We start from the raw sequence: 18,675 nt of genomic DNA, 5'->3' as shown, positions 1-18,675 counted from the left end.
GAGAAAGAAGGGAAAGTTATATAGAGACAGTGAGAAGCCTTGTGCTTTGATAAACGGTGGGCACGAGAGAACACATGGGCCACGGAGTGCCTTTCGTACGACTCCGGTGACATACCTCTGTTTCGACACCACTTCAGTGGTCTTGTGTAATCATCACCGAGGCAAGCCCAGACGCAAGGTGTCGCTCGGGGCGGTGCACCGGTGATGCGTTGCATTCGCCTTTGAGCACGAGTGGAACCATGATAATGCCGCAAGGCTGCGCTTAGACACTGGACCGCGGCTGTGGCTTGGGGGCGGCCTCCCAAAGTGATGTTGTCGACCGGTCGCTTCGAAGCGGCACACGACAGACGATCACGGCAGTCTTGCATCTCTGCGCATAGCGCTGAATCCGGATTTTGGCACTTGGCGGAGGACGGAGGGGGGGTAGGGGTGGGAGGAAATTGTCCGGTGAGGTCAAAAGTAGAAAGGAGCTAGCCCAATCGGCTCTAGCTCAGTCACGTGCAGCTTTCCAGAAGTGAATTGGAAGCAACCAAGGGCCAACGGGATGCATCGACAGGTTCGGATACAGTCACTTATCTCATGCAAATAGGGCAAGAATAACTAGCCAGCGCCCTCGCTCTCTTGGTGTGCAGCTGACGATCACGCGCAGCCCGACGAACCATGGTACGAGAAGCAACACAGTGTAACCTCATCCCATACCATCGCTATGCAGGCTCTATACACAACGGACACTTATACTTCTCGTGCCTCGGGTTTTTCCCTTCCCTATAATCGGCATCCAGACACACTTTGTGAAACACATGCCGGCAAGCGAACACAACGAGCGCCAGCCTCCGTGCGTCCTCGTTGTGCGGCTCCTCTGACGACGACTGAGCAGCCTTCGCTTTGCCCCTTTCCAGCCTTCTCGCTTCTTCACCGCCTCCTCGTTCCACCAGCTTCCGTGCCTTGTCGGCCTCTCGCCCTTGCTCTCGGGCGATCCATTCTTCCCAGACGATCTCGCCGATCCCTGGACCCCAGGCACGGCGCTTGCAGTGCTCACAAACTTGGGTTCGGGGCCGCCAACCACGTTGACGGAGGTCGTTGGCTTCTTCGATGTCTGCAAAGACGTCCGAGCCCAGCAAGTCGTAAGCTAACGATAGTACACCCTCTTCGAATGTGTATGCCGAGAAGACGTCCGACAGGACAGCGCGCAGATCGGAGATTGAGGGCGCTGTAGTCGCGGCTCGCGTCAGGAAGGTGCGTAGCACTCGTAAGAAGCTAAGGTGGTCTCGTGCTGCTTTTCGTGTCGTCTGATCGCCGGTGCCTTTGATACTTGGTGTCGCGGTTGCAGCCAGCAACGCTGTGAACGCTTGTTGTACGTTCGACCGGAGCGATGAAGACAGCTTCGGCACATCCATGACCTCGAGATCCACTTCAGTGGGGTGCTCTTCCATATCTCTCAGCGCCTGCGATCCGCTTTTAGTCACTTGCACCACAACGTCCACCAGGTTGAGCCAGAGGTATTCATCAAGGTCCAGATCATCCTCCTTGATCTCCCAAGCAAGGTTTGTACGAGGCCTTGGTCGGCGCTGTGCGTTCGCGCTCTGCCCTTGGCACAGCCAGCTACCGACCTTGGTGTACTTTTCTATGCCGTCAACAAGATCTTGGGCCGCTTCCTGCGTGCCTCGGAAGTCTGGACTTCCGGCAGCGGCATCAATGAGCTCGACGAGCGTATGCTGCAGCCTCTGAAGGTGGGTTGCCAGACGGTCCATTGCATCTCGGGCGAGGCCATCGCGGGTGAGAAGCACAACAGCTGCATCCACGACTCCACTGTCTTCCATCACGGGTAGGACCTCATCAAGGCGTAGGTCGCCAGTAGGCAGTAAGCCAACGTAGTCAGCTACATGAGTCGGATCGTGCTTGCACATGAGCTGTACATAGTGTTCGACGAAAGCAGACTGTTGTTCTTGTGGCAGAGGGCCGTATCCAGAGGCAGTTTGATCTCGCAACAGTGTGGGCTCAAGTAAAGCGCGCAGAAACACAAATTGCGTATATGAGTCCTGCAAGTCCGCTATGCACCGCTGGAGCAGGTCGAATGCGTGTGTGGCAAGTGTCCTGGCCAGAAGCACTGTATTGATTTCGGCCAGCTCCTCTGTGTGCGCTTGGACGACGTCTTTGATGCTTTGCCGCTGCTTCTCGTTGAGTCCTGTGCTTGAACGCAAGCAGTAAGCAATACGATCAAAGACGCCGCCCTTATCCTTAGGATCCTCAAAGTACGTCTCAAGCAGCTCGTTGAGCATTTTGGCGCCCCTGTACACGGACTTCAGCACTCGATAGAAGCGAGCTTCGCGCAAGTCATTGATCAGCGCCGATTGGTCTGAAGGATGATAAGCAGACAGAAGGTACTCGACGCTGAGCTCGCATTCTTCCCGCAACTCTTCGGTAGGCGGTCTGCAGAGTTGCTGTAGAACAGTGTTGAGCAACGAGCCGGAGAGGACGAGCTGGCCTGGGTACTTCGGTAGACTTCGTGCGACGAACATGTCCATGTAGATGATCTGTTCTGGATCAAAATCGCCTTGCTTCATGACGTCGAGTAGAATACTGATCACGTACTGCCTCGTCATCTTATATGCCGGTCTGCTTTGTACGCCGTTGACCTTGCCAGCGCCATTGGTATCGGACTCATCAGGAGAGCTGTTCAGGAAAGCGTCTTCAAATGCTTCGTTGAGCATGCTCATGAAACTGGGTGTATCGAAGCGCAGCAGCAGAACCAAATAGGGGAATGCAGGCTCGTCCTGGGCGTTCGTCGCCGTCCGGAATGATTTCTGGCCCCCTGGAGGCCATGAAGACGGCCGGCCGGAGAACAGATACTCGTAGAGATCAGCTTTGGCTTGGAGAGCAACATTGTCATCTAAAGACTCGCCGCCCGGATACCTCCTTCCAGTGAGCGAGTAGGCGAGGTATGGGTATGTCTTCATGGCAGAGTCGTAGAAAGGATTGGCGGTGATATCTTCATCGTCCGGACCGTCGTCGAGCAGCTTAATGACAGACATGAGGTCGATCAAAGGTGTTACAAAGTCGCCGATGCCTTGCGTCCAGATGTAGATAAGTGCATCGAACAGGCTGTGCTGTCTGCATAGCATAGTGATCTGGTCGAGATCGAAGGACAACGGTTCAAGCCTGCATAGAAGCTCTTCGAGTCGAGCGGCTTGATTTTCTGATATGAAGTAGGCGACCATGGTCTTGACGACTTCAGGCGGAATTGAAGTGACTTCGTCGTCCAACACAAATGGTTCCAGCGTCAAGGTGAAGATATCTTCCTCGTCGGCATCCTCAAATATTTCAAAGACATTTCCAAACAGGTGGTCTTGTTCACACATGATGACGCAGGCATCAAAACACACCGCTGCAAGTTCCCGAAGTCTGGTCTCGCGACCGTCATCGTGCTGCGAGAATGTGTAGTTGAGCGACGCGGAGATCATTGCAAGCAACCGCTCCCTCACCATGGAGTGGCGAGCACTATCGACGTCGGGCAAGCCTACGGTCACGTTGTGTGCACCTCCGCCGTAGTACTCTGTCGCAAGGCGGATGGCTGCAATGTGATCACCAGCTTCCATCAAGGCCATCAGACGGTCTGCCCAATTGGACAATGTACCCACTGTCAGGTCGTTGAAGCCAAGCAAGAATGTCCGGCCCTTATAGACTCGGAAGCTCATGTAGAAAGCATCCGCAACAACACCGTGTAGCGACGGCTCGGCGGAGTTGAGCTGTTCAACCACGCTCTTCAATTGCTGCGAGAACAAGTCTTGGTGATAGACGTGCCGATGGAGCAAGTCGATAGAGTCGGTGACTTGAAGCGACCCGTCTTCGACTATCATAAGTCGTTGACTGATCGTGAGCACGCCGAGGACTGATCTTCCCAACCACTGGACAGCGACTATGGCCTCTTCTGCCCGCCATCGACTCCGGGAGTGGAACTCGAGGCTGGCCGGCTTCGTAGAATCAACAGGCTCGCCACTGTCAACCACTTTCACGTCAAGCACCGTAAGCACGTTTGACCAGCAATAGACAAGCTTCGTGTCTGATGAGCCTTTGCCAGCGTAAGTTCCAGCGGTCTTCAGTTTCACAGCTGGAAACCAAGCAAGGCAACCGCTTAGAGTGCTGTGGGGAGAGATCTCCTTTGGTCTTGCTGACTTGTGCTGAGTCTGTGCCACCGGGGTGGTAGAAACAATGACCAGCAGATATGGGGTCAAGAGCGCTGTTAATCCCATGTTGTCTGTCGGCTGCTCCACGTTACCCAGAGGAAGCGGAGAGAATGCTAGAACAGAGCTGGGCTTGCGACTTCGTTCAATTTGAGGGTCAGCAGGTGGGTATCTGCCTAGAAGTCTCGTCGACTTGATTGTGCGAGTGACTGGACCCAAGCCGCGAGTTGCGAGATGTGAGAAAGCCATGCCACACGAGTCCGCCGATACCAGAGCAGTATGCCGTGTGCCCAAGAAGCCTACATGTAAGATCGCGCAATTGACGACGTGGCCATCCGGGTGTTCTTTCTGCTGCAAGACATTCCGCTCTAATGGCGGTATCCTGAGAAATGGCTGCGATGGTCTGTTGATCTCCCAGGTGAAGATATGGCCGTTTGCATGGCCTGCGGCAATGGTAGAGTAGTCCGCGGCAATAGCCAAAGCTGTCACACTACCGCACTCTGTTGCCTTTGTTCCCTGACCGATGATGATCTTCAAGGTCTGATGATAGTCGAACCCCAGGATAAGCCCTTTCGAAGTCCCAACAGCAATCAAAGCAGACACTGCGAGGCACGTCGGTCGGCCAAAGTTGCGTCTGCCTGCCTCAGAGAACGCTTGACTCGTGATCTTTCGCAGCTTTGTCCATCGAACAACATCCCATGGCGCTTCCGGCGTGTCAGTGTCTGCAGAACCTCCCTGAGAAGATATCTGCGAGATCTGCGAGGATATCGATATCTGGCGAGAATGAGGGGTGAGGAAAGCGGGCGACCCTGTTCGAGATGAAGGTGATCTTGCGGCTGCTGGTCGTGCTTCGAATCTCCTCTCGAATGGTTGCAATGCTCCAGATACGTTACGCATTGCACGCTTCTTTGGCAAAGGGGATGCTCCGCGATCAGGTGAAGACATGAGGGATCCATGTAAAGACGGAGTGTCGTCTGGAATCGAGCCGGAGCCCAATGGGCTTGGTATAGGGCTCTGCATTCGAGGTGTTGTTGGGCCCTCGTCCGGCACGACATCATCTGAGTCTTCAGCACGGCCATGATCAAGCTGAGCATAGTCCTCTTGCATCTCCAAAGCCTCGCTCCATTCGCCTTGATCCCCAGACCCTTCCTCTTCCGCCAAAGCCTCGTCTTCCGCCCAGATGTTGTGCTCTAGATCTCCTTCCGGCACGGCGCCACCCCTCACATCCACTTCCTCCTCTTTGATCCGTTCATCAAGCCTCGCATGGTCGTTTCTGCTTGCCTCGTCGGCCTCTATATCCTCATTGTCGCCGCCAGAGTGGCTGCCTCCAGCATTGGAGCTCATCGGTCCGTTCTGGGAAGTGACATTGCTTCTCAGATAGACACTTTTGTTGTGATGACCCGCAGCTGGGGCTACCCGCGTTCCCTAGATGTATTCGCCAATGCGTAGAGCGATGAGCCCTCTTAGATGTTGTCCGGAGCTTTGGTTCCTGAAGGATGAGGATGTGGCTGTGTTGTTCAAGGTCCCGGCATAAGACTTTCCAGTGATCTCAAGCGTTACCTGCTGAATGCAGTGACCCAGATATGCCCTCTTCCAGAAGGTTCGATCTCTCAGACCAAGTATTCGAGGTTTGAGGTGTTCAAGGCGGCCTTGACGCCGCAAGCCGCATCCGTGCTCCAAGAGCTTCAACTTCCACGGCGAAGCACACCCCAACCACTCCCCTTCCACATCACCCCTACTCCGCTCAAAAGATGTCGGACATAGGCCCAGAATTACCGCCACATCTACTCGCGAAGAGGAAGCGAAAGCAAGAAGAAGCTGCCGAAGCTGCGCCAACTACAGCTTCCGGCGCAAACCAGCCAGCGAGCCCTGGTGGCGGCGAGAAGAGACGGAGAGTGATGGGGCCGGCTATGCCTCCTGCACCGCTGGATGAGAGACCTACGGAACCTCCGAAGGTCCCAGAAGACTCTGATAGCGACGACGATGACGGATATGGGCCTGCATTACCCAGTGGTCCAACAGAGGTACGTGAGGTTCCAAAAAGCTCGTGGGACAGGGTTACTGACGTGCCCAGGCGAACGACGTAGACACAAATGATGGGCCAGGTTACTTGAATCACTCGGACTCCAAGCAAGCTCCAGAGGAGAAGCCAAAGCGAGACGACTGGATGATGATGCCGCCGAAACAGGACGACCTAGCAGCACGCATGGACCCTAGCAAACAACGAGCACGAGGCTTCAATACGGGCAAAGGGGCGAAAGCACCGCAAGCAGGAGGGGAGGACAGCTCGTCGTGGTACGAGACGGCAGAGCAGAAGCAGAAGCGGCTGGCGCACGAGATGATGGGAACATCGAAGCCCAGTACTGTTGGGCCGTCAGGGCCAAGCCAAGCTCCAGATGCGGCGAAAGATGAGGCGGCTGCGAAGAAGATACGGCAGCATACGGTACGCTTCTCCGCCCACGCTTCCGTCTTGGCTCCATCTGCTAACACTGCGTAGGAGAAAACAAGAGGACCATCACTCATGGACCAGCACACAAAGACGACTGGTCCGGACGCAGATGACGACCCGAGCAAACGCGCCTTCGATCGGGAGAAGGATATGGGCAGCGGCATGCGCATCGGACAGACGCAGAGGAAAGAGATGATGAACAAGGCTTCTGGGTTTTCAAGCAAGTTTAGCGGTGGCAGCTATCTATGAATGAGCACAGCGTCGACGACCCCTAAGCCTCACATTCGGACGGTGTTGCACTAGCGAAAGCAAACATTGAGCCGTTGTACGTGCAAGTCCCTCTTCCTTAGACGTTCAAGCGGAAGGTTTGATCTTGCCCTTCCGATGAATCCATCCGAACAGCGGGTCGTGATCCAACGATAATGCATGCACAACTGCACCTACACGTTTAGGATAGTTTCATTACCTAGGTATGTTCGCCGCCCAGAATAGTTTATCAAACAACCTGAAACACGCCTTCAATGAGTCCAAGCGCGAGGTTGAAACAAAGCGCTAGTGATTGACGACGACCCCGGCCACTTGCCCTTGCCGCAACGCAACGTTCATTGTGGAAGTAACCTGAACACACCACCTCGACGCCCTAGACACACCTTCACCCTTTTCTTCGAGCACGCATTGCACCCTGCAAGCGTGTTGGCGACATCTCCCCCTCAGTCCTCTACCCTCGCTTCGACCTCCACATCCCGCTCTTCGTTTGCTGGGCACGAGCAGGGAGCGACTGAGAAACAGCAGCAACGACGAGATTTGGCGAGGCCGACCAACCTCCATCATCAGCGAGTCTGCGTGACATTCTGCGACCGAGCCTACAATGGCGTCGACCCTTTGGAAGAGGCAAGGAGGTCCCATAGGAGACAACAACAACCAAGGATACGGAGGATACAACGGTTACGACAGCTACGATGATGGAGACGTCGACTGGTGGTGGACTTCTGTAAGCTATGTCTGACTGAGCTACATCTACACCGTCTAATAACAGCACCCGCAGACCGGTATGGCCGTGCGCTACGCCATCGTCGCCATCCTCTTCGCCGCCCTCCTCCTCTTCTTCGTTGGCGGCTATTACCACGCCCAACGTCGCGTCCGCCGAGGTCTCCCACCGCTCACATACCACCGCTGGATGGTGAGGAGATCGTACTACTACCCTCCGCAGCAGCAACCGCAGTACCCATATCCGGCTCGGAATAGCTACGGCATGGAGGGATACCCGCCGCCTCCGCCTGCGTACAACAACTATGAAGCGCCGCCGCCGGTATACCAGCCACCACAAGGAGCGAGCAAGGCGATGGCGGACCAGAACTGGCGGGAGACTGGCAGACCTGGTGAGGGGAGTGGTAGCGCTGGAGTTGCGGCACCTGGGCCGGCTGCGCAGTAGCGAGGATTGTGATGCATCTTTGAATTTTGGAGCGTCGGTGGCGAGCATTGTGCATATCATGGTGGAGTCTGGGTCATATCATTGCATCTTTGGCGTGTGGTGGATTGTAAGGGTGAGGTCAGGTTAAGGTCGGAGGACGGGCGATATCCATAGGGAAGGCACGACCATCGCTCCTACTCGCAAGTAGCCAGCATCGTATTCACAACATTGATCAAGTTCCTATTCTCCATCGCCGCCGCAACTCGCTCTTTATCGCCCAGCTGCTTGTTCACCTCATCTGCTGTATTCGACGTGCCCTCTTTAATCCTAACATCGATCCTGAACCGCGGCGGCAAGCAGTTCAGCAACCGCACCTTCACACCCAACCCAATGACTGTCGTAAGCGAGCATGCCGAAGTGGTAGGCGTGATCAGGACTGTCACCGTACTGATGCGCGACCGCGGAGACGTTGGCCCTTTGATGGCGATATCGTCCAGCGTCACCACGCCCAACGAACCAAGCGACAGCGGGTGTTCCGGGTCGGAAATGGTCGAGATAAGGTCGTACACCTCCTGCTCATCGATCTCCTCCCGCGCTTCCTCTTCTGAGTCAGAGTCAGAGGCTTCTGGGGAGGAGAGGGGATCCGCCAGGCTGGGGTAGGCGGGCGCGAGGGAGTCAAAGATTCTTGGCTGCTTCTTCGTGGGCGCTTCGCGTCGGCGAGATGGGAGGTCGGAGGGGTTGATGATGGTCGGATTGGCGTTGTCCTTTTCGGCATCCATGGTGGGCGGTGGTGGTGGATGACGCCAGGGGTGGGGATGGGTGTGGTGTCAGGTCAGCGTCGTAGAATTATGATCCTTCGCAAGCAGGTGGGGTGACGTCGCAAAAGGTGACTAAAACTCTCGGGCCGCCACAGGAAGATCATCCCAGGGAGAGCGATGAAGGTTTCGACGGTGGAGCCGCAACGGTGCACCGGCAGATGGTTTGGGCCGAGGATGTTGAGACGACAAGGATCTACTGGACAGCCCTGCAGGTCGATCAAATTGCTGCTACAGCGGACGAGGGGAGGACCTCCTACATCACGCAGCGGGTACCCGACCAACGAACGATCTGACATCCGGAGCAAAGCACAATCCGCGACACTAGCTGCTGGTTGACTGCACTTGTCTCCTTTTGCCGGAGCCTTATTATTAACTAGCACTCTCCTTAAGTCAGCCCAGTCGCGCAAAGTGAGGTCCTGGGCATTCTTGAGAGTAAGGTACGGACAGACCAGACCTCAACTTCTCGCGCCAGGACGATCTCTTGCTTCCACCGGGACAACGTGCATGTAAAAGGATTCCCGTCCCAAGCTCGCCGCACCACGGATAACGCCAACGCCAACGCCCACACAACCTTGAAAGGCCGGTTGGAGCAGCCGGAAGAGAGATCGACAGCGAACCCCCACCGCTGGTAACTGCATGCTGCAGTGACTTGAGCGACTGCACATAAATCTATATCGATATCTACACCGTCTTGGTGCGTTAGGAGAGGCCATCTGCGTTGTACGGTCACACATTGCTCCCCTCTGGAACCAGCAAACCTCGGATATCGGGCCATGTATCTCCTCGCTTCCTGAAGGATTGATTGGCACCTCGCAACTCTTGAAAACCGTTCCATCTTCTGGTATCGGACGAGAAACCTGGAATAGGCCATACATCCGATGGAACAGCCACCCGCGGGCTCGGCTGCGGCCGCCCATAAGACGTACGTCTTTGTGGACGAGTATAACCGCCACAAGCGATTAAAGGTAATGCGCGCCTGCGATGGCTGTCGCAAGCGGAAGATACGGTGTGACGGCGCACTTCAGAACGGGCCGTGGCCTTGCGGCGCATGTACGCGACTGAAGTTGAAATGCATACCTCCAACACTGGACAACGATGACGAACAGCAACTACCGGACGGCACGATGGGACCGGGCCAGTTCGTCTTCTCGACCGCAGCTCAACCGAGCAGCAGTAGAGCGCAGAGCGATCCTAATCCTGCAGCGCCCCAACAATGGAGCGGATATGCTGCAGCAATTGAAAAACCCGATCTGTCATCGACCGTCCGGCACGATGTGGGTGCCAATGCGTTCTCTTCCCAGATATTCAGCAATCCGCTAGGTCCTCGCCTGGATCGAGGCTTTACGGAGGCAGAATATTTCGCTAGCAATACAGCGCCCGTCCAAATACAACAGCCACGAGGGTCAGCACCACATGTGCTTCGAACACAGTCTGGTGATTCTGGGGCCGACCCTCAGGAAGTGGACGCGAGGGTTCGGGAGCTGTCTGAGCAGATGGGCGAGCTCGCGATTGATCTTTCGTCTGCTGCACCCTACATCACCAACGAGAAGAAGACTCTCGCTGAGACTCCCGCAGTCGAGGAGCTTGATGTCGTACTTCCACCTTCGGTCGGCTCGGATCTTACTGTGAGGATACCACCGGAGATGATGCCGTCAGAGGAACGCGCCATGGACTACTTTGGCTACTTCTTCGAATACGTCCATCCCTATGTGCCTGTATTAGATCGGCATGCGTTCTACGAACAATGGCGAACCGCCAGACATTCTATCTCGCCTCTGATACTGGAAGGTATCTTCGCATGTGTGGCGCGATATCTGGAAGAGCCGATCGAAGTGCGGAAATGGCTGGCTCTGGCTTCGAGGCACGAGGAAAGTTTTCGTGACGTCCCTCGGATAAGCACGATCCAAGCTCTGATGATTCTGACAAAGGCGAGGGAGTTTGTGCCGAAGCGAGGGTACTACTACCGCTCTTGGATGGCTGTGAAGTACATGACTACCATGGCATTCGACCTGGGTATCCACGAGCACCTGGACAAGCATCAAGCAGGCATTGGGTGCGGGCTGAGCACCTCCGATTGTACGGTCCGCACGCGGATGTGGCAGACTCTGTTCGGACTCGAAGTATGGGTTGGCGCTCCTCAAGGACGTACGGACTTTGCCGTGGAGTATGAGACGATCGAGTTCCGGCTACCGACACCGTCTCCGGATATTGACCCATTTGAGCACAGAGCAACGCGAAGGAATACCTTCCTGGCACAGGCTGTCCAGAACGTCAAGCAGACCAATGTTCTCTGGCAGAGAATGCGAAGGCAGAACCCAGAATGGGCGCTCGATCCTACCTTTGTCAGTCGAAATGACCTGATTGCGACGTGGTACAAGAATCTGCCGCCCGACATGCAGATCCACTATACTGACGAGGATACACCTCCCTATCTCGGTGGCGACCATTTCGTGGCGGGTCTGCACACCTATCATCACCTCATCGTGATGATGCAGCATCGACCGCAGCTTCAGACACTGCTGGAGAAGCGGAACCCGAGCTTCAAGGCGCATCTGGACGTTTGCAACGATGCTGCTTCGCGTATCTGCCGGCTTCATGAAGCGTTGTATCGTGACTTTGGTCTACATGGGTTGCAGTTCATGCAGCGAGGTATTGGAATGACTATATACTGCGTGCTGACTTGCATCATGATGCACTTGGTGAGGAATAATCTACTGCTTTAGCACGCATGTACTTCAGCTGACCAAAAGTAGGCAAGCATAACGTCTCCCGACTCCGCGACCAACTCAAGAGCACGCAACCTGTTCACACGGCACATGCGAGTACTCGAGCTATGCGCGCCCTCCGCTAGCCAGGAGGTGCAGGTCCAGATCAACGCCTTACGAGAGGCCTTTAGTCAGGATACCAGCCAGCCGTTTGAGCTTAAGCCGAACCTGGGCCTCCGGAGTCCGGCCTCTGACGAGTATCCTACGCCAGTCAATATGCAAGCGAGCCATAACCCCTCGCTGCACGCAACACCATCCTGGTCCCACCTACAGAATCCCACCTCATCGAAGAACATCAGCCCGGCTACCGACTTTGCGCCCCCATTCGAGGCTAGCACGGTGCAGCCAGTGATGCCCTATACCTCGGTTCCAATGCCAGCGCACCCCGCCTACGCACCACCCGGCGTCCAACAGACCTCCACCCCACCACAGACCGGCTTCAGCATGGCCAACACCGAACCAGCTCCTGTCTGGGATCCGTCAGGCATCTTCCAACAATGGAACACCGCATTTGGAGCTCAGCAGCCACCCCAGCAACCCACTGTCAACGACCCGAGGCTGGCATCGACGTCTGCGTCTATCATACCACCACATCCTGGAGCCCCGCAGGGGGCAATGTTTGCTGCGCGTCAGACGCCCCCGAATGCTGTGCCAGAGATGTCGGCTGTGCCTACAGTCACGCCGATGATGTGGCAGGATGCTTTTACGAATGCTTACATTTCTGGAGGCCACAAGCGGACGCGGGATGACAGTGTTGATTATGGGAGTTATTCGAAGAGGAGAGGATGAAGGATTATTGTTCTATTTGGCTCACTCGAAGTACAGTACCATCAAGCCAGATCGGCTGACCATCTACGAGCAACCACCCATGCGTGAGCCATCTACAAGCCACCTCAGAGGACTGGAGGTCTTGCAGACCTTCAGGAAGCGGGATCCTGTGGTCTGACTACCTTCGCACCTACGAGATCCAGCGGCAACGGTTTGGCTTGGTCAATATGACAGCTTCGGCTTTCGTCGAAGACAGAATGGTCAGTCACCGATCCGTCCTGAGCGAACTGTTCGACACATGCGACGAGCGGCTCTTTGGTCGTAAGAAACTACAGTAAAGCATTTCTGAAGACCTTCCCGACTCCGTTGCCGAACCCTTGTCACCAATCGCCGATCAACACCGACTTCGGCGTCTACAACCTCACCTTGTGGAGGCACTTCGCGGGGAGCCATCAACGTCACGTCAGACACACGCCTGTCGATGATACCACACACGACGATCGACGTAGAGGTTGCGAGATGGCCTCGTGCGAATGCTACGCCGAAAATGTAGATCTGTAGGTAGGCAGCATTAGCGTGTACAGCAGTCGACATTTTGCTCGATAGAACTTCATCAAGAACTATACCATCCAAGCCTCTTCCTCTCACTCTTAGCTTTCTTGTCATTGCTTTGCTTCCACAAAACTCTCGGCCAAGCAGCTTGCACGATGGGGCTATGGAAGCGATCTGCTCCCACGGCGGGAGACGACATCACCCAGTTGAACGGCGACAACAAAGATGACTATGGCGCTCAGAACGAGGAGACTGGCAAGTCCTCTGGCTTCAAGCTAAACAAAGCCGGCGATGGAGATGAGGCAATGGGGCTGTTCTCATCGTCTGCCGATGTACACGAGCCTATCGATCCGCAAGAGGAGAAGAAGGTGGTGCGGAAGATTGATCTGATGATCTTGCCGGTTCGTGTAACTTCGTATCCAAGAGGGACCAGACGCTGATCAACATACAGTACCTGGCAGTCTGTTACTGGTACGCAAGAACATAGATGGCACCGTCAGACGTAACAATGCTAACAGAGACAGCTTCTTCTACATCGACAAAACCACCTTAAGCTATGCCGCCATCTTCGGCATCGAAGAGGACCTCAACCTCCATGGCTCCCAATACAGCTGGCTCAGCTCAATCTTCTACTTTGGCTTTCTCGCCTGGGCGTTACCAACCAACCTACTCCTCCAGCGCCTGCCGGTCGGGCGCTACCTAGGCTTCAACATCTTCCTCTGGGGCTTCTTCTTGATGCTACAGGCCGCGGCGCATAACTTCGCTAGTTTAGCTGCCTTGCGAGCATTGGCTGGAGCTGCGGAGGCAGTGTCGGATCCTTCGTTCATGCTAATCACGTCTATGTGGTATACGCGGCGCCAGCAGCCTGTTCGTATGGGGTTGTGGTATACGGCGAATGGATTTGGCATTGCGCTTGGAGGCCTGCTTGGGTTCGGGATCGGCCATATCCAAGGTGCCCTGCCTTCTTGGAAGTACGAGTTCTTGGTCATCGGTGCGCTATGCTGCGCTTGGGGTATTGTGATGTGAGTATTTCGTTCGTTGAAGTGCGACTGGGTGCTGATACTGCTCCAAGGTTCATCTTCCTACCCGATAGCCCAGTGACGGCAAAAGGACTGTCGCTTCACGAAAAGCGTATAGCCGTCGAACGACTGCGGGAGAACCAGACGGGTGTTGAGAACAAGGTCAGTCCATCTCCGAGACCAGACATCTTACAAGCAGTTACTTACTGACACACCTTCAGCACTTCAAATGGTACCAAGTCAAGGAGACGTTTACAGACTACAAGACCTACCTCTTCTTCATTCTTGGCTGCGTGTGCAACGTCCCCAACGGCGGCATCTCAAATTTTGGCACCATAATCATCCAAGGATTTGGATTCAGCACCCTCGTTACCACGTTGATGCAAATACCCTACGGAACGCTCATCGCCATCTCGATCCTCTCATGCGTCTTTCTAAACGACTACATGTCTCGCAAAGGCCGACAAACTCGGGTGTGGTTCGTTCTACTTTACCTCTGCCCGAACATTGCTGGAGCGTTCGGGCTTCGCTTCTTGTCTGAAGGAAATCAGGGCGGGAGATTGGTGTGCTATTACCTTACCGGACCTTACAATGCGGCGTTTGTTCTGCTGTTGTCGATCACTATTGCGAATACTGCAGGTGAGCTTTCACGTTCTATTTTACCATGTACTTCCATGCTAACCACTGGCTAGGACACACGAAGAAAGTCCTCACGAATGGTATGCTCCAACCTCCTTCTCAATTGCTGTTCAGCAAACTAACCACCACGAATTACAGCCATCCTATTCCTAGGTTACTGCGTGAGTTCAGTCACAACCCTTCCAGCCTCGCCCGCATACTGAAAACATCTACCTCACAGACTGGAAACATAATCGGTCCCTTCTTCTACCTTTCCTCGCAAGAGCCGCGCTACGAGCTCGGCATTTGGAGCATGATCGTCTCGCACCTTATCGAAGCATGCATCGTCTTGCTGCTCCGCTTCTTGCTAAGCCGAGAGAACAAGCGACGCGACAGAATCCAGAGTGCTGAGGCCGGAGGACTCGAGGGAAGGGACCTTGATGCGACCGCTTTTAGCGACATGGTAAAATCGTTGTCCCTATTTGTGGTTCTTGCAAGATGGGAGACATATGCTGACTGCTCTTTGCATACAGACGGACCGGGAGAACATCAATTTCAGGTATATCTACTAGAGGAAGCGTCGGGAGGCTTTGGAGCATGGCGGAGTTGGCGATACGCCATGTTATACATATCTAGAAGAACTTTGAAGACGAGCTGTGCCTCGCTCGTCGAGCATGGGTTCTCCGTCCCGCATAGCTGGTCGAAGGACGAATGGGCTCGCACTCATGATCTAGCTTTCCTTCTCAAGCCGGAGAACTTTCCCTTGGTTTCGCCGGCGGTGAGGTGCTTTCGAACGCAGTACTCCTTTTGATCTCTCAGACGCCCCCATCCAGCACCCCAGTCTCCCTCAACTGCCTCACCAGCTCTCCTTCCAAGAACTTCCCAACGCCCACATCTTCGCTCAAGCCCTTCCTCCGCCTCGTCTTCAGCACGAAATCCCTCGCCGTAGCCTGCGCGCCCGCTGGCTCTAACGGCCGCAGCTTCACACTCTTATCCAGTGGATCTCCAGGCACAACGCTCCATCGATCAAACACCAGCGACAACGTCACCGCGCCTTGCGTGTGGATTCGCAGATCCGTTTCGAAGCCGAAGCTGTCAATGACAGGGATGAGACCTTTGACGGAGTAGAGCGGTGTTCCTGGCACAGGAGCGTCGCTGAGCACGTGTCCTCGTCTCCGGCTTAGGACGGTGTAGAGCGAAGAGACGGCGTTGGCGGGGCCGAGCATCGTGCAAGAGTACATCGGCTCCATCAGACGCGGACCCGCCATCAGGAAGCTGGAGTAGCAGGCTCGTCGTGCTGTAGGGATGATCTGCGCTCCGCCGCGAGAGATGGCTTCTTGTGCCAGTTCGACATCGGTGATCTTGAACTTGACGTTGCGGATCGGCTCCTCGCACAGTGGTCCTTCTCGCGACGCCCACGAGAAACCTTGTTTGATGCCGTCGCGCACGTTTCGAAGGACTTTAGCGTCGACGTCGGAGGGAAGTGTATCGTTTTGCAGGATGTTAGGACCCCGATCGTCGGGACCGAAAGCCCAGATGTTGCGGCTGGCAAGGAGGTCGTAACCGTAGTTCTCTTCGAAGAATTTGCCGACTTTTCGTGCTGGGTCGCGAATGTCGACCTTGCCGCTTTCGATGTCTTCAGCGATGCCGTCGTCCAGTGGTTCGGCCACGAATGTGAGTTTGTTCTTCTTGTTCGGTGTGATGGCGTAGCACTTGATTGCACTCTGGTCAACGATCGTCTCGCAGAACCTCGTCACCGGATCTGAGACTTTGATCTCCATCTGCGCGTACATTCGCCGTAGGTCGTGGAGCACGCAGTCCATGTAAAGCTCGCCAGTGCCGAGAACTACATGCTCCCCACTTTCCTCGACTTTCGTCGTGATCAGCGGGTACGTCTTGTTGATCTTCCGCAACCCGTCCAGCATCTTTGGCAGTTCTGATGGGTTGATAGGCTCTACAGCGACCTTGAAGACGCTCTCAAAGAAGTGCGCAATGGGCCTGAAGATGTACGCTTCCTCATCTTCCGGTAGCTTTGGCGCAACGATCGTAGCAGTCTTGAAGATACTGCTGTCCACCCCACCCAGCAGCACAAAGTTACCAGCTGGGATGCCTGAAACAGGAACACTATATCTGCTCTCCGCGATCGAGACTGATGAGATGGTAGCGTTGACCATGTCTTCCTCGTCATCGATGCTGTAGTTTTCGCCCAGCACACGCACCTTCTGACCAGGACGAGCGGTTCCACTCAACACCCGGCCGAACGAGTTGAACGATTGCGCATCTTGGGTGTTGAAGAGCTTTGTGACGTGTACGATCAGCGGTCCATCTGAGTCGCATTCCTGCATCGCTTTCGCGGTCTGTGTATCAGTAGGGCCAGTGTAGTAGTTGCCGAGCTTCTGCTTTGCGCCTTCAACAGGGCTTGGGACGTGCTGGATGACCATATCCACGAAGCCTGAGGCTGGACCGAAGAACTGCTCGCATGCCAGCCGCAGCAGCTCTTTGGCATTCGATTTCAGTTGTGACGGCTTCAAGTGGATACCCAGCCCTTCGAGCGTCTTCTTCAGATCTTCAGGGCTTTCTGAGATGGTGTGTGAGTACAACTTGTAGATCGGCTCCAGCACGAAATGGACGAAACTTCTCTTCGCGCCTTCTTCAACAGCCTTCCGCGTGAACTTGCGTGATCGTGGATTGAAGAATATGTCACCCCATAATCGCTTGCCGAACTCACCACTGTCGAACTGTGCGTTGGGATAGCTCTCCGCATACAACTTTGCGAAGGAAGGCAGCGTAATGCACCAGTCCATTGAGCTGCATGAGAAGCAAACGTTGCCCTTTTCAGGACTGACTCGGAACTTCTCGCCTCGCCCAGGGATGACGTTCTCGATGTGCGTGTTGACCTCCTCCACGACATGCTTCAGCTTGAAGTATGCGTCAGTCGGCGGCAGCTTCAACTCCAGAATCAATCGATCCATCTTGTTGATCAAAAGCACCAGTGGCAGTCCAGAGAGCACGGCGTGCTTGATAACGAGCTCTGTTTGCGTCTGCACGCCCTCCACCACGTCTACAACCAATACTATCCCGTCCACCAACCTCATGGCTGCTGCCACCTCATCCGCAAAATTGACGTGTCCAGGTGTATCGAGCACATTCAACAGCTGGCTCTTCCCATTCGTCCCTGGCAACACCAGTGTCATTGGTGAGGATTTAATAGAAAGCCCTCTTTCTCGTTCAAGCAGATGTGTGTCCGTATACCGCATCAGCTCATCTCTTGCCTTGCCAGTCTTGCCCTCCATAAGCTTTGACACATCATGCGTCTGTCGCACCAACGTATCGAGAAAGCTGGTCTTGCCATGGTGCAGATGTCCGCAGAGCGCAATGTTTCGAATGCCCTCAGGAAAACTCATCAAGTCGCTCAAGAAGCCTCGGTCAAAGCAGACAGGCGGCAGTTCGCCCTCTTCCTCCTCGATCGTGAACTTCTTATGCTCGACAGGGGCGACAATGGGCTGCTGAAGTGTTTGCGTGTCTTCTTCCTGCACAAGTGTCTCTACGCCTGGGCCGTATGTCTGTTGCGCGGTCGGGTAGTACTGTTTGTCCTCGTGCAGGACCACAGCATTCGAAGGGCCATCCTCATCTATCTCCATCAACTCCTGACCTGTCGGCGCAGTGTCTGCTTCGGCCTCGTCGTCGTCCAGGTACTGCGCGCCGCTGTATGCGCCGGCTTCCTCTTCCTCTTGACTATCCCCCTCCGGCTCGCCGATGAAGTTGCCAAACTCATCGTATAGGTCGTCCATGATGTGCAGTGTAATATGAGTGGCGCGTCGTACTCTGGAGAGTTCCGGCGCAGTGTCGTGAAGCAAGTCTGAACTTTTGCAGTGATTAGCCTTGAGGCTCAAAATAAGCTTATCTTAGCGGCGAGAGACGATAAGCTTAAATCCAGGCTCGGGTGTGTACGGGCTCTGGAATTGTTCCCTCGTACGACAACTCGAACGATTCAAGACACGGGCCATTGCGAAGGTTGAAATACTCGAGAATTCCAGATCTGGTTCAAGAACCCCTTCTATCAACTTCTTATCCAACACGAAAGATCATACAGC

General features: G+C 54.9%; 7 protein-coding genes across 7 annotated transcripts; 4 read left to right on the top strand and 3 right to left on the bottom strand.

Moving 5' to 3' along the window:
* Positions 1-704: 704 nt before the first annotated feature.
* On the bottom strand, positions 705-5,525 carry VPS8 (Vacuolar protein sorting-associated protein 8; the record flags this gene model as incomplete). The annotated part of the gene is made up of 1 exon (XM_064801199.1): positions 705-5,525. One exon carries the CDS (start codon positions 5,523-5,525, stop codon positions 705-707), a length of 4,821 nt encoding a protein of 1,606 aa, XP_064661150.1.
* A 407-nt stretch (positions 5,526-5,932) lies between these two features.
* On the top strand, positions 5,933-6,879 carry LTR77_003943 (uncharacterized protein; the record flags this gene model as incomplete). Its single annotated transcript, XM_064801198.1, has 3 exons — positions 5,933-6,205; positions 6,256-6,624; positions 6,679-6,879. The coding sequence occupies 3 exons, from the start codon at positions 5,933-5,935 to the stop codon at positions 6,877-6,879; spliced, it is 843 nt and encodes a 280-aa protein (XP_064661149.1).
* A 619-nt stretch (positions 6,880-7,498) lies between these two features.
* LTR77_003942 (uncharacterized protein) lies at positions 7,499-8,062 on the top strand (the record flags this gene model as incomplete). The annotated part of the gene is made up of 2 exons (XM_064801197.1): positions 7,499-7,621; positions 7,667-8,062. 2 exons carry the CDS (start codon positions 7,499-7,501, stop codon positions 8,060-8,062), a joined length of 519 nt encoding a protein of 172 aa, XP_064661148.1.
* Positions 8,063-8,235: 173 nt separating this feature from the next.
* On the bottom strand, positions 8,236-8,820 carry LTR77_003941 (uncharacterized protein; the record flags this gene model as incomplete). The annotated part of the gene is made up of 2 exons (XM_064801196.1): positions 8,236-8,435; positions 8,490-8,820. 2 exons carry the CDS (start codon positions 8,818-8,820, stop codon positions 8,236-8,238), a joined length of 531 nt encoding a protein of 176 aa, XP_064661147.1.
* Positions 8,821-9,737: 917 nt separating this feature from the next.
* Positions 9,738-12,413, top strand: LTR77_003940 (uncharacterized protein; the record flags this gene model as incomplete). Its single annotated transcript, XM_064801195.1, has 2 exons — positions 9,738-11,558; positions 11,613-12,413. 2 exons carry the CDS (start codon positions 9,738-9,740, stop codon positions 12,411-12,413), a joined length of 2,622 nt encoding a protein of 873 aa, XP_064661146.1.
* Positions 12,414-13,099: 686 nt separating this feature from the next.
* On the top strand, positions 13,100-15,153 carry LTR77_003939 (uncharacterized protein; the record flags this gene model as incomplete). Its single annotated transcript, XM_064801194.1, has 9 exons — positions 13,100-13,345; positions 13,396-13,415; positions 13,469-13,966; positions 14,017-14,125; positions 14,185-14,602; positions 14,656-14,682; positions 14,741-14,763; positions 14,823-15,044; positions 15,115-15,153. The coding sequence occupies 9 exons, from the start codon at positions 13,100-13,102 to the stop codon at positions 15,151-15,153; spliced, it is 1,602 nt and encodes a 533-aa protein (XP_064661145.1).
* A 243-nt stretch (positions 15,154-15,396) lies between these two features.
* On the bottom strand, positions 15,397-18,372 carry LTR77_003938 (uncharacterized protein; the record flags this gene model as incomplete). The annotated part of the gene is made up of 1 exon (XM_064801193.1): positions 15,397-18,372. The coding sequence occupies one exon, from the start codon at positions 18,370-18,372 to the stop codon at positions 15,397-15,399; it is 2,976 nt and encodes a 991-aa protein (XP_064661144.1).
* Positions 18,373-18,675: the final 303 nt, after the last annotated feature.

The sequence above is a fragment of the Saxophila tyrrhenica genome (genome assembly GCF_035928015.1).
Source record: "Saxophila tyrrhenica strain CCFEE 5935 chromosome Unknown scaffold_5, whole genome shotgun sequence".
Lineage (NCBI taxonomy): Eukaryota > Fungi > Ascomycota > Dothideomycetes > Mycosphaerellales > Extremaceae > Saxophila > Saxophila tyrrhenica.
Note: the sequence above shows the minus strand (reverse complement) of the source record. Positions and strands in the feature narration are given on the sequence as shown.